At 50.9% G+C, this 13,957-nt stretch overlaps 5 protein-coding genes across 5 annotated transcripts; 2 read left to right on the top strand and 3 right to left on the bottom strand.

Annotated features, from left to right (window-relative positions):
• Positions 1–526: 526 nt before the first annotated feature.
• Positions 527–4,548, bottom strand: MRS44_001817 (uncharacterized protein; the record flags this gene model as incomplete). The annotated part of the gene is made up of 8 exons (XM_065623833.1): positions 527–1,234; positions 1,366–2,127; positions 2,179–2,208; positions 2,259–2,298; positions 2,386–2,408; positions 2,457–3,110; positions 3,209–3,498; positions 3,576–4,548. 8 exons carry the CDS (start codon positions 4,546–4,548, stop codon positions 527–529), a joined length of 3,480 nt encoding a protein of 1,159 aa, XP_065480249.1.
• Positions 4,549–5,064: 516 nt separating this feature from the next.
• MRS44_001816 (uncharacterized protein) lies at positions 5,065–6,832 on the top strand (the record flags this gene model as incomplete). Its single annotated transcript, XM_065623832.1, has 6 exons — positions 5,065–5,078; positions 5,150–5,232; positions 5,306–5,622; positions 5,763–6,588; positions 6,646–6,751; positions 6,802–6,832. The coding sequence occupies 6 exons, from the start codon at positions 5,065–5,067 to the stop codon at positions 6,830–6,832; spliced, it is 1,377 nt and encodes a 458-aa protein (XP_065480248.1).
• A 159-nt stretch (positions 6,833–6,991) lies between these two features.
• MRS44_001815 (uncharacterized protein) lies at positions 6,992–8,402 on the bottom strand (the record flags this gene model as incomplete). Its single annotated transcript, XM_046284877.2, has 3 exons — positions 6,992–7,120; positions 7,169–7,780; positions 7,830–8,402. 3 exons carry the CDS (start codon positions 8,400–8,402, stop codon positions 6,992–6,994), a joined length of 1,314 nt encoding a protein of 437 aa, XP_046137905.1.
• A 999-nt stretch (positions 8,403–9,401) lies between these two features.
• MRS44_001814 (uncharacterized protein) lies at positions 9,402–11,127 on the top strand (the record flags this gene model as incomplete). Its single annotated transcript, XM_046284878.2, has 4 exons — positions 9,402–9,427; positions 9,481–9,521; positions 9,579–9,677; positions 9,746–11,127. The coding sequence occupies 4 exons, from the start codon at positions 9,402–9,404 to the stop codon at positions 11,125–11,127; spliced, it is 1,548 nt and encodes a 515-aa protein (XP_046137906.1).
• Positions 11,128–11,494: 367 nt separating this feature from the next.
• Positions 11,495–13,561, bottom strand: MRS44_001813 (uncharacterized protein; the record flags this gene model as incomplete). The annotated part of the gene is made up of 1 exon (XM_046284879.2): positions 11,495–13,561. The coding sequence occupies one exon, from the start codon at positions 13,559–13,561 to the stop codon at positions 11,495–11,497; it is 2,067 nt and encodes a 688-aa protein (XP_046137907.1).
• Positions 13,562–13,957: the final 396 nt, after the last annotated feature.

Below are 13,957 nucleotides of genomic sequence, written 5' to 3'. Positions count from 1 at the left end.
CCTTCTAGAAGCATGGACTAGCAGTTCGGCCAGTTCCTATCATGGATGTCAAAATGTCTGGGCTTGGCCACAATCATGCAGCCCATGTCCCCGCCCAGGAGCTTGGCATCGACCCGCGTCGATCCGACGATGAAGGGTATGTGGGCTGACGAAACGATCTTCACTAACAATTAACGTTTGAATTCGGGATAGCGTCACTGATCTGCCAAAACCTTTCAGCCTTGGTGCAGATGAATCCTTCTCCTGTCATGGGGCAAATAACCTTGATTGAAAGGATATAATTTTCGAGATACAGCCGATCGATAAGCTTGCTTTGGCTGCCTTGCGTCAATTCATGGTATTGCCCCAGTTCAAGTAGATCTTATTGCTTTTTACATTCTTGTTACTAGACAATGCATAAACATGGCATCTCATGCGTGATTAGAGAACCTTTCCTATTCTACAACATGTTCGCTGAAGCCGTCGTGTCACTGGTCTGAAGGGGCCCGGAATAGATCCTTCAGCCTCCTTGTCTCTCGTCGTCCTCCTAAACCTCATTGCTGTCGTTCTCGTCCTCTTCCCGATAGCTATCATCGTCACCATTACTCTCATCCTCATCCTCGTACCCATCGCCATCATACTCCTCTTCGTTGCCCTTGTCACCCTCTTCCATACAACCATCATCGTCATGCTCTTGTTCGTCGCCGTCGCTGTCATCCTCTTCCTTGCTGTCCCCACCGTCCTCCTCGCCGCCCTTGTCGCACAGATTCGGTTGCGATAGACCAAGCCATCTCTCCAGGAAAGTGTAGGGAGGATTGCCAGACCCGACAAACTCTTGTGTTGTTGTAGGGAATTCCGTCAAATCCCTTCCGGATGGTGGTTTTTGGAGTTGTACGAGGAGAAGTACCATCAGCCGAAGTATTTGAATGTCGGGCACTGCATTGTGATTAGTCCCAACCAACTGATGCTCTGCGAATAGTATTGGAAAGAGGTGATCAAGTCTAGCAGAGAAGGGTCTGCCAAATCTGTCTCTTGTTGGTAAACCCGCTCGATAGTGCTTGATCACGGGGATGCAATTCTCTTCTGAAGGCAGAATATTGCGATACCCCGCAGACTCCAGTAGTTCTCTGAGGATGGTGAGATCAAACGTGCTAGTATGCCAAACAAGAATGATGGACGTTGGGGTGACTCCGGCCTTTTGGAGCGTCTCGGCAATCTCGCGTGCTGTCTTTTCCCAGAACATCTCTCTTGGCCGCTAGGCCCGTAAACCTTTCGCAAAGACTCAAAGCTTATCATTTGTGCCTTCATATTCATCGGTCGACCGTCTGGCTTCTTCAGAAGCTCCTCTGTGGTACATTGGTGATCAACTTTTGCGCTAAGTAGGACTCTGCCGGAATGCAGCTCTCCCACAGCAACTTCCAGAATGCGTCGAGAGGTAGATATAAACTCAGTGTCAAGTGTTAGCAAGGAGACCTCGGCATCCCTTCCATCTCGAACCTTCTGTAGCTGATCAACCACACTTTGAAAGCCTGGATAGATGGGCCATTTTCGCCCGAGTGCTACTCCAAGCTTCTCTAGATCGATGAAGGCCCTGGAGTCCGTTCTCGGCATCTTGCGATCCTCGCTAAGCGCCTGGCGGATGAGTCTTCGTGCTCTACTGTCTTTCACATTCTGGCGTCGGCGTTCCACGTGACGACCCCTCTTGGGCCTCGATATCTGTGCTTCCGTCGGCAGGTCATCTGTCTCGCCTTCAACAGATTCGTGATCAGTCTCCACCTGAGGATCAGGTCCCCCATCACCGGGGTACCTAATACCGTCCTTGCGGGCTACCGAGTAGAACGGCGGAAGAATTCCTTTCTGTCCATGGACTAGAAAAGATTCTAAGAAGCTACTTTTCTGCTCGATGGACCCTTTCTTGTCAATTTCGTCCATGTTTTTCAGGCGATCTTGAAGGCGAAGTTTGATGTTGGATTCATCCATACCATCGACTTTTTCCCGGTACGCTGCAAGGTCTGGGTGTCTCATGGCGTGGCGCCACCTTGTCTTGATGCGTCGTTGCGTGATGATCTTCTTTCTCGCGTGAACCAGACGAACGTGTGGGTTAGGATTCTGAGAAGCCAGTGTTACACCAATGCTACCATCCGTCGTCTGCAAATGCAATCAGCATAAAAAGATGAACACAGTGACCTCCATGCATACCTCTTGAAACATTTCGGCTACTTTCCTGGTCTAAGATTCGTCAGACCCAAGGCTCGTAATGAACAGTATCGCCTACTTACTTTCAAACGTTTCCAGCGGCTTGTGAGGGCCCCCGGCGTTCTATTCGGAAAAGCGTCTGCGATCTCCTGCTAAGAGGTGCCGGACTCTCTCATCTGTGTTAAACGCTGGTCGTGATCCGTTGATCACCCGCATTTGGGTCCTCCGTTGCCCTAGCACACGTAAGATTATGAGTGTAGCATAGTTGACATTCCACTGACTTTTCGCATCTCGTTCCAATGACTACTGACAGCCCTCTCGCTTCTATTGTTAGGCAAGACTTTGCTGATATCTATCCAGCTATGACCGGCGGCTTTCATCTTTGAAAGGAGCTGTTCGTCAGACTGCGACCATCGGGTGTTGGGAACCTTCCTGGTTACATGTTGTTCATGAACCCTCTTTCCCGCAGGGGCAAATGCCGACTCCAGGGGTGATAGTGTTGTTGTCTTAATGTTCATGATGCATCTCCCCGCTTGTGGGAATGTTGTTGCACTCGGCTTCAATTCAGCACCCACTTCTGCCTTGAATATTTCTTGGGCAGCTCGGGTCGATTGTACTTCTGGTAGTGGTGCTGGAGGAGACTCTTCGATGAGAGTCACACAGCGTCTCTTTGGGGCTCTTCTGGCTGCTGATGTTGAATCCACGGCTTGCACTTGGCAATTCTTCTGCGATGAATAAGACCCTTCATACTCTGGCATTGGTTTTCTGACCCGTTTTGCATCCCAGCGTTTTTGTACAGCTGATGGTGTCCTGCCCGGCAGAGGTTCAAGAACGGTGGCCCAGGTACTGCCAGCATCTCTTAGCTGCAGCAAGAGCTCATCCTCAGTGGTTGTCCATTTTCTTGGAGCCTGTCTTGGTTGTGCATCTTCTTTGTTCTGGAGCTTATTAGTAATGGAGTTGTAAGGAATGTTCTTGTATTGACTTACCTCCCACCAGGCTTGTCGAGCTTCTTCGGTCATCCATTTTACCTCACACCAATGCTTCGACAAGCACCAAGAGTTCTGTGTGGGATGGCTGCATGGATCTCTTTCCAACTGTAGCCGCTTGATTTCATCTGGACCAAGCGCTTAGATTGAGCTGCCGGCCATAGATGATAACTATCCTCGGTCATTCCAGAGATCTCCGAGTGAGGGAGGTGTTCTATTGATGGCTGAAACTTGAGGGGGCGTGAGTATGTCGTGTCATTGTTGTCGCCCCAATGATATTCAGAGCCGGCCGCGTTCGTAGTGGCATTCGAATTGTCGAGAAGGACTTGGTCATTGCCTTTGACAGAATAATAGTGGTTATATTGCCTCGAATACCTAATATGGGCTGTATCACCACCACTGCACTCGTTGTACTTGGGGAATTCCCATTCTCTTGGTGAACCGTGATAGCTACTCCGAAGTGCTGTGCTGCGGCAAGAATCTCAGGCTCTCCTCCCCAGACTCCTTTCTTGGTTAGCAAAAGGAGATATCTCTCTAGTCGAGAATTTTCGTCACAATCCAAAGAGTCTTCTTGGCCTTGACTGGGATGAATATCATTGAGTGGTAACATGGCTTTGAAGACATCTCTGTTCCTGGCCATGAAGTTGACGATAGCCTCCCGGATATTGTCGGCTTGATTGGGGTCACGGAAGATCTGATCAGTCAATGCATAAAAAAGACAGCTTCCGTCAGGCTTCATGGAAATCGCAGTCTTTCCCATAACTGTAACGGAAGGAAACATCTGTGGAGGCGCAATATTGGGAATGATCTTGGCTTCATCAGTCGTCGAACCAGTATCTGAATACTTGTTGCTATGGACGAGGCTAAGAGAGCAGTGCGTCATCTGGAAGTCGCCGTCGCTCTCTAGGAGTAGTTCGAGTGGCGCGGGTGGCAGAGACGGTGGTAAGTTAGGTGACGCAACTTCTTGAGATGAGGCCAAGGCGACTGGTTGAGATTGTGATGATGCAAGAGAAGGGGGAGGTTGGCTCGACGCAATTTGCCCTTGGCCTGGGTCCTGTTGTAGGGGCCCGGCGTGGTCGGATGGGTCTCGAAGATACTCGGGACAGGAATTCTCAAGGTGATTGGCAATCTCCGTGTTCTGCTGCAACACTTTCTGGGTCTGGATGGCACCAAAAGGTATAGAATCTTGACGGGAACATCCCGCACCTCCATTGATAGTGGTGGTGGGTGGTAGTGGATACTGGTTGCTGGAATTCTGCAACGCAGAATGCTCATCCTCAAGGTCCAAGTTGCCGACGAGGGCTGTGGAGGGATTACTCGATTGACCGCTGTGGGCGTCCTTCGTAGAGTCTTTTTCAGGTTCACATGACGCTCGAGGCTGCAACATGTTTGCGTGAGAAGACGGTTCTTCTCGCTCTTCTCGACCCTCCTGGAGTCATCTCGCGTTTTCTTCTGCGACTCGTAGTGCCATGCTTTGCTGGGCGTTTCCAAGGCATTTCGACTACGGCTTAGCGAATATGATTAGCCAGGTATAGAGCAGGTCAAAGGAGAGAAGAAAACATTGGAAGAAGAGGGCAAAAGCACGGGAGTATTGACAGCTTGATCTTGTTGCGTATTTCAACAACCCATTATTGCTGTTCTCATAGCACTTCTCTTGGCCCATGCGCGGTCACGTGCCAGCCACGCGGATCAGGAGCTTATGTAACGTGGTGATCCACGCCGCCTCCCTCCCCAGGAAAGAAGCCCTAACCCTAGTCCACCACATGGTCTGTGTGTCAATGGAGGGGTTCCGATTTCGCTCCCTCTCCGCCTTGACATCCCACCACGGCTTTCGAAACGAACTCGCTTCCTTTGTAGAGTCCCTGGATCATACTGAGGTCGCATCGAAGCAGAGTCCATCAAAATGGCTTCCGAACAGTAAGTATCCAGAAAGACTCTTGCTAGCTAGAAGTGGGCATTGCTGATGTGAATCCTTCACGCGTGTATAGTAAGGTACTCCTGCTCGGAGCGGGCTTTGTCGCACGGCCGACGTTGGATATCCTTACCGATGCCGGGATCCCCGTGACAGTCGGTATGTGAACAGTTCCCTTTGGCGATTTATTGTTTTATCAGCTCTCCTTTGATCATTTGCATTGCTTGGTCAGGTCCTCTTCTGCTAACCCCATCTCAACTAGCCTGCAGAACCACCGATACTGCCAAGAAGCTTTCCGAAGGCGTCAAGCTCGCTACCCCCATCTCGCTTGATGTCACCGACGACCAGGCCCTCGACGCCGCCGTCGCCCAGCACGACTTGATCATTAGCCTAATTCCCTATACATTCCACGCGGCGGTGATCAAGTCAGCTATCCGCAATAAGAAGCATGTCGTGACGACTAGCTACATCTCGCCTGCTATGATGGAGCTCGATGCAGAGGCCAAGGCGGCGGGTATCACCGTCATGAACGAGATTGGGCTGGATCCAGTGAGTTGCTCCACGCACAGAACCCTTCAGTGTACAAATCAGACATGGCACATACGACGCTACACATGAGCACTCATTGCTCCCCCTCCGCTGCCACATCAGCCAGTGCCATACATACGGAACTAACCATGATACTAAAGGGCATCGACCACCTATACGCCGTCAAGACCATCAACGAGGTGCACAGAGAGGGCGGCAAAATTATTTCATTCGAAAGTTACTGTGGCGGTTTGCCAGCGGCTGAAAACTCGGATAACCCGCTCGGTTACAAGTTCTCATGGTCGTCGCGCGGCGTGTTGCTAGCGCTACGCAACGCGGGCAAGTGGTGGCAAGATGGCAAGGTGGTGGAGGTGACGGGTAAGGACCTGATGGGAACCGCGAAGCCCTACTTTATCTACCCGGGCTACGCTTTCGTGGCATACCCCAACCGAGACTCGACGCCTTATAAGGAGCGCTACAACATCCCCGAGGCCCAGACGATCGTGCGCGGCACCCTACGGTATCAGGGCTTCCCACAATTCATACGCGTGCTAGTAGATCTAGGCTTTCTTGAGGACACGCCGGTCGAGGCACTCACCAAGCCTATTCCGTGGAAAGAGGCAACCAAGGCCATTATCGGCACAGCATCGGCGGGCACTGCGGATCTCAAGGCCGCAATCCTCTCCAAGGCCAATTTCGATTCGCCTGATGAGGAGCAGCGTATCCTCAGCGGACTACAATGGCTTGGCCTATTCTCAGAGGAGCCCATCACGCCCAGGGGCAACCCTCTGGATACACTTTGCGCGACACTAGAGCAGAAGATGCAGTACGAGCAGGGGGAGCGTGACTTGGTTATGCTTCAGCATAAGTTCATCATCGAGCACCAGGATGGCCGGCGCGAGACGCGCACATCGACGCTGTGCGAGAATGGCGACCCAAAGAAATATTTTGCCATGACACGTCTGGTCGGCACGCCTTGTGCAGTTGGTAGGTTTACTGTGCCCATGAGTGACAGTATGGGATGCTAATATTATTGGCCAATAGCCGTCAAACTGGTTCTTGATGGCACTATTTCTGACAGAGGAATTCTTGCGCCGTTGAACGAGAGCATCAATGAGCCACTGATGCGAGCGCTTCGTGAGGATTATGGGTTAGTTTTTTTACCATGTCTCTTTGAGTCCGTGCTAACGCAGCTTGTAGAATTGAGTGTCACGAGAAGACTGTTGCTTAGAAGTTGGACCGGGTGCGAGTGTCTGTGTTATCGCCCGTGAAGGGGACTGGTTCTATCGGCCGTAAAATGAGGCCAGACCGTTGAAAATGCAGAGAGAGATGTATGGCTGGATTTGCCCTTAAACCTTCCTCAATAAAGGTTAAAAAAAATCACCCCTTTCTAAGCATTTACACAACCAACTCCATTCAAGTCTAGCGACTCCTCATCCATGTTCCGACATGCCCACTTGGCATCCTTGCCACTAGGAGGTGTGACGGTGACGTTCTCAGCCCGGATATTGTCGCAGGACTAGCTTCATTAGTGCATGTACAGGTGTGTGCGAGGACAGAAACTTACATCTTCAGAACTGCAGATCAGAGATCCAACTACAGGGTCATTCTTCTTTGATACTGTGCCCCAAAAGTCCTTGAACAGAATGTCTGTGAGAATCACCTTTGAAGGATTGGCCTCGCACTCGGCGGCGCTGACGGCACCGTAGCACTGGTCAATCTTGATAGCACCATCATTGTTGTCGTTGAAGAAACGCTCGTAAGTGACGTTTCGCACACGGCCTTCACCGCCGCCGCCGATCCATCCCTCGGGCTTCTGGACATCAGCACCGGGCCAGACTTTGAGACGAGCGCCGTCTGTTGCATTGCTCATAGAAGTGTTGTAGATGTACAGGTTCTCAATATTGTCAAAAACTCCTGGGTACTGTCCAAGAGAGCCTACAGAGATACCGTGAGATGAGTTGCAAACAAGTCCTTGGACGATGATGTTGGTGCTGTTGGGCTTGAATGATACGCAATCATCATCGTGGTCAATGTAGGAATTCTGGATGACGATGTTGTCTGATCTGTAGGTATCCCAACCATCGAGGTTCTTGGCAAAATTCTTTGATGTTGAACGTGAGAAAATATCAATGTCCGAGATGAGAATGTCTGAGCTATTGGCGATGAGGTTGTGCCACTGGCCAAACATTAGTACATCTACATGTCAAGGTAAAAAGATAACTTACGTTGGGAGACTGCCGAAGCTTGAGTCCAGTGATGGAGCCTCCCTTCCAGCCATCCGTGACGAAAAGGAGCGGGCGTTTCACCTTACTATCTGCAGCGTGGGCATCGTACCAAGCTTGGCCATTGCCATCGATGGTTCCTGTGCCAGCTCCATAGAGGTTGATGTCCTCACCACCAAACAGCCACCAAGAAGAGCCATCTTGGAATGGAAACTGAAAAGTCCTAGGAAGCCAACGCTCAACGTCGTCACAGAACTTGACAGTTCCAGTCAAAGCAATATCGACATGCTTGAGGAATCTCAAGTCCAGCTGAGTGCAGATGGTGTACTCCTGATCAAGGACCACAGTACCACCGTTGTTGCACTTCTTGAAGGCACGTAAGATCTTGGATGCATCGTCACCGCCCTTCTTACCAGGCTTGACAAAGCACGTCTTTCTGCGAGGGGATGAGGTTGGGAACGCCTTGTATGGTTGGAGGGGAGTTGGTTCGTAGTGGGGACGCTTTGGGGCATGGCCAGCATCGATGAGCTCGGCCAACGCCAGAAAGGCGAGCACGATTGTAGGCCTCAGCAGCATACTAGGTATAATTTCTTTTGACGGGTCAGATGATCTTGGCTTTCGGTGCAGTTCTTCACCGAGCCCTGTGTAGGTAAACGTCCCAAGCTCTTATAATAGCACACTCGTTGGTGACCTTCGGGATAGTTTTCCCCGTCGAACGGGGTCTGACTTCAGCCGATAACATTATCAGAAACCCAATCTCTCGGCAGTCCCACTCTCCTCCACAAAGTCGGCCCATCTCCATGCCATCCCCATATTCCCCAGGTGCTTAATGAGGAGCTTCAAGCTTCCCCGCGTCCACTGTCGATCCCCCAACGCGCGGCTGAGCAAAGCTCGGTAGAGTTGTTCCACCAATAGTCTGCGAAACTCGCTTACATCCGAGGCCTTGGTGAGCATCATTGCCGGTTTGTGACTCGGAGGATGTCCATGATTCGTGGCATAAGCAGGCCTAGCTGGACAACAGCAAGGTAATATGGAAGGATTCAGGCTAAAATTGACTGATTATCACCATCTTAACCTTAATGTTGCATGTGATCTTTGTGCGGGGGAATCAATTATGCTTATTGACTGATTGATGGAGGATCTCGAGATGGAGAGAATGAGCCGATCTGGGCAGCCTGCAGCCCGGGTAATTCCCGTGCCAGTAAAACCAAGACCCGCCGGCAAAGGCATTCCGCGCGCCAAGAGGAGCTATGACTGGGGTCCGAGTCCTCAAATGTCGTATTGGGCGTCATGTTGAACGACATCGGAGCTCCTCTGTCTCAACACCATTGGTGGCTGACCTTGGCTCGTGTACCCCCCCTTGCGAGAGCCGTCTACCCGAGCCCAGACTCTGCTAGCGAAGTCGCAGATCTGTGGATAAAAGGGTCCATGCTTAATGGGCGTTGTCCACTTTTCAAAGTGGTCTTATCAATCTCGACTTCTCAGGGTTCTCCCCATTCTTTTTTTTTCTCATCTGCACTGATCAGGAGATCTCCCTTTGCTGCAGAGGACGGACAAGTGAGCTTCTAATCAAAGATGGCTTCGAAAAAGCTGTACAACTGGTGGGTCATAGCTTGACGGCTTCTAAATGACGATGACTGACTCGGGAAATTAGGTATTGTGCCATGGTGGCGGCACTTTGCATGGTGCTTTACGGTAAGAGCATTTATCTTTTTGCGTCTCGTCAAGATTCATACTGAGTATGGCACATAGGGTACGATGCTTCAGTTTTCAACTCCCTCCAGGGTTCAGATAACTGGTTCGAGTGGGTTGACATGGACCCGGTGGAGGATACCTACATGCTTGGGTTGAGTAAGTTCACGCCCCAAAGCCGCTGGCGGCGTCTGTGGAGATTTGATAGCTAACACTCTACTTTCAAGTCAACACGAGCTACACAATCGGAGCTATCATCTCTGGCTTCTTCATGGGCGGTCCGCTCGCAGACTACATGGGACGTCGCTGGGGCATGTTCATCGGCTGCTTCATCACCATCATAGCGACCTTTATGCAGACCTTTACTCCCCACCACCAGATTGGAGTCTTTATTGCCGGCCGTGTTCTCATCGGTATCGGCCAGGGTCTTGCTCTCACGGCGGCGCCTGTCTACATTGGAGAAGTCGCCCCGGCCAACATTCGAGGAAAGGTCATGACGATCTGGCAGATGAACTACTCAGTTGGGTCCTTCATCGCTTATTGGATCAACTATGCTTGCTCCAACAACCGTGACAGTATGGGCCAGTGGGATTGGAAGATGGTTGTCATCTTCCAGATTCTCGTCCCTGCCATTGTCTGCCTTTCTGTCCTCTGGATCCCTGAGACTCCCCGATGGCATATCCAGAAGAATGGCAACGTGGAGGCTGCCAGAGCTGCGCTGGCTAGAATTCGAGAGACTGAGCAAGAGGTTGAGGAGGAGCTGCTCGCTATCCGTGGTGCTATCGAGTACGAGAAGGAGGCCATCAGTGGAGTCTCGTATTCCGCTCTGTTCCGGGATCCCTCAGTCCGAAAGCGAATCATCCTCGCCTTTCTCCTCAACATTGGTCAGCAACTGTCTGGACAAGGCACTCTCAACTCGTACTCTACGACCATTTACAAGAACGTGTGGTCAGACAAGAAGAAGATCAACCTCATCAACGCCCTCAACGCCACCTTTGGAATCATCTTCACCCTCAACGCCATGTGGACCTCTGACCGCTACGGCCGCCGCTGGCTGCTCATGGTCGGTGCCGTGGGCATGGGAGTCTGCATGCTCATCGTTGCGGTCGTGGGTCTAGAGACACCGACATTCGAGGGCAACGTCAAGTCAGAGTCTGTGGGCATCGCTATCGTCTTCCTTTTCTTCCTTTTCGCCTTCTTCTACAAGCCCTCATGGGGAGCTACGGTGTGGATGTGGACTGCCGAAGTGTTTTCCATGAACATTCGAGCCCAGGCTGTGGGCATGTGTTCTCAGATGCAGAACGTGGCCAACACCATCTTCCAGCAGTTTTTCCCTACCTTTTTCCGTCGCGAGGGTCTCAAGTGTCTCTTCTTCTTCATGGCCATCAACTTCTGCCTCGCGGCTTACGTCTACTTCTTCATCCCCGAGACGAAGCAGGTCCCTCTGGAGGAGATTGATACCCTGTTTGGTGGTGCTTCTCATGCTGCCAAGGGTGGTGATATGCTGGAGGAAAAGGCTGCTGTTGAAAGCACGGCTCAGCCATCGGGCCTCGAGATTGAGAATACTTCTCAAGCAAAGCAGGCCAACACCAAGGAGCAGACTGTCTAATATTGAAGCCAGTGGACAAGGAGACTGGACTGAGCTGGATTAGAATAGGTAAGAACTAGGAAATTAGTATACTACTGGTCCTAGGTGCCAGCTGTCACAGCCTTTCGAGCACTAAGGAGCTAAAGGTAGCTCTCATATGCATTATCCTGAGCCACCTGACTATCTGGGTCCCGCACAAGCTCGAATGTCTACGTGATAGCGGTTTCGAAGAGTAGGCAAGGCAATCTCTTTTCGGTGGAGGATGATGCTGGGCTGGCAGATGGGGCGAGAAAAAGGACAAGCACATAACTAAAATGGTCCATTCGACTGACTATTATGACTACCTACACTCCCCGCTCAGCCCCCTATTTGTAGACACAGATTGCCCCTATCGCAACTTAAGCCACTCCAGACCGGATGGGTTATCCTGTATCCATTCGCCCGGATTCAGATCAACAACAAACACGGTTCCCACAAAGATATAGTGATCCCCCAGTTTGCGGAGTAACACAGGTTGGTCATAGTCCTTGAGCACGCAGAGTCGGTCGCCTTCCCGTACATCTAGGGGTCCTCGTCCAAGGTATCCCCTCTTGGTCTCAAAAATTGAACGATCCACCATCCTCTCACACAGGGGTATTACATGTTGAAAAAGTTCGTCCTTCTGGGATTCTTTATCTGCGAATGGATTATCACTGAACCCTAGCTTCTTTAGATCTTCGTCTGGGAAGGCCCGCTGGTAAAGCTGAGTCTCCCAATCGGTAGGAAAAAGGGAAGAGTCTGGGGAGTCCCAGCCGCCCAAACCGTCGGGGTGATTCATTCTCACGTACATACTTGATGCGCCAGCTAGAACAAGAAGTGAACACACCATAGCTCTTGTCACAGTTTTTGAAACCTTCTTGAAGAGTAGGCGAGCAATATCTTGCCAGGATGTGGTGCCGGAGATGGAGCGCGGATGCCGGGATGTGTAGCGGCGAAAAGAGTGTCCAATGTCAAAGACTAGTCTTTGAGGTGTTTCATCGTCGAAATAAGCAAGTCTGGAGAAATTGGATACATGGAGAACTGGCTCGATCTCAGTTCCCCAAACGACAAGGCTTCCAGTGTTTCTGTCTAGATGCGGATACCTGCTTGGATCCTCTTGAAATAGACTCCGGAAAGCCGGAAGGTGCAAGATCCTTGTTGAGTTCTGTAGAGCATTCTGGGGGAAATTCGGAGCCCAGCTTGGAAAGTCGTCAGAGGATCCAAAATACCCAACACCCGCGAGCGACAAGAAGCCAAGGGGTAGGATCGGCGACTGTTCGAGTAGCATGGTTGGCTTACCCCTAGCTTCCAAGGAAGCCTCTATCCAGCACTCGACGAACTCGGTATACACTTCAGTGACGCTTTTGGTGTAGTCTGGCTTCATAGGGATTTTAGAGATTGCCAGAAGCCCATAAATGTAGTCCCTTGGATCTGTGGCGACAAGCCGTGTCGCAGCGATTGATTCCTTCCAACTGGGTTGAATAAGGCATTTTGCCCAAGATCCTCTGGTTGCTTTCACGGCATCATTGTTTGTTGTGATGCACCTGGCATTACGGATTGCGTCGATCCCATGATGGGGCGGAAACCGAATAAGACCATCCCAGACGGTTTGGCAAAGAAATTCCGGCCTTTGTACCTCACCCTTATCAACTTTGGACTCGAGCTCAAGTTCTGTATAACTTTGTGCAAACATAAAAAGGTCTTGCCGACTTAGAGTCATGCCACCTAAGCTGAACAGACGGAGTTGACGAGCAAGCACGACTTCTTGGTAGATCCATACTCGCTTCCAGTATTGGTCCAGAAAAAGATCCATGACGGAGTTCCATGCATCATTTTTGAAGGGAAACTCGGCGTCCGATGTCTCATCACAAAGACTGGGGTATTGTTGAAGCCACTCGAGCTTGAATGGGGGCATGTCGAAGATACCGAATATGTCCAGTTCATCACGGTCGTCAGGGATGGTGCCACTCGGATAATGCCGAGCCGCCTCGTCAGCGAGTGTCTTGATGGTTTGAAACGCCAGCGAGTAATCTTTCTGGCCAACCCATGCGTAGACAGCTTCAGCGCATATGAATATGTGGTGCATGAACTGGACTTGTTTCGAACGCTCCTCGTTGTCTTCCTGGTTGATGCAGATGGCATCTACCCATAGATATTTAATGGGAGTGGAAGTTCTTCCAAGGTTCCCACTCCGGATGCGAGACAAGGCAGAGGCCAGGTTTGGAGTGACCTCTACGTCTTGACCCTGGAGGATAATCTTCTCGAGATCTTTCTTCTCGCCCCAGACGTACGAGAGCGCAAAGTATTTCGGGTTGTCGTCAAGCGAGACTGTTATGAGTCCCCAGTCCTCGGAGCCATCTGAGGGAACCTCCAAGAGCCGAATCTCGGAGGTGCTCGGGTCGAGACGTCTGTAGAGAAGGGGAGCTGCTGTCTCCATGGTGAATGAAGAAAGGCATGGGAGTAAGATGTTTGATGGAGAGTGTGAGAGCTGAGTGCCGGTGCAAGGGTGATGGTAATCAGGATTGTTTGGGGAAAGGACAGAAATTCAAGAGGAAAAGCACGCAACTCAAACTAGGTGTGAGTGACCAACTGCCCTATCGCTTATGAAGATGGCATATGTAGTTTCATTGGTCGTAACATGCATGCAGAGATGCATGGCTACGTGTACGTGGGTATGAGGTTGCCGTTGATAGGCCGAACCCGCATGATGACTGCCTCTCGTCAGCCGCGGCTGAGCATAGTCACCTATCAGAAGTCTCCATTGGGGTGCAAAATAGAGAATTATCGATGCTTGGGGGCTCCCGGATGAATTCTTCGACTGGATCTTCGATTG

This window comes from Fusarium solani, assembly GCF_023522795.1.
Source record: "Fusarium solani strain SB1 chromosome Unknown bctg00000000, whole genome shotgun sequence".
NCBI classification, from domain to species: Eukaryota; Fungi; Ascomycota; class Sordariomycetes; order Hypocreales; family Nectriaceae; genus Fusarium; species Fusarium solani.
Note: the sequence above shows the minus strand (reverse complement) of the source record. Positions and strands in the feature narration are given on the sequence as shown.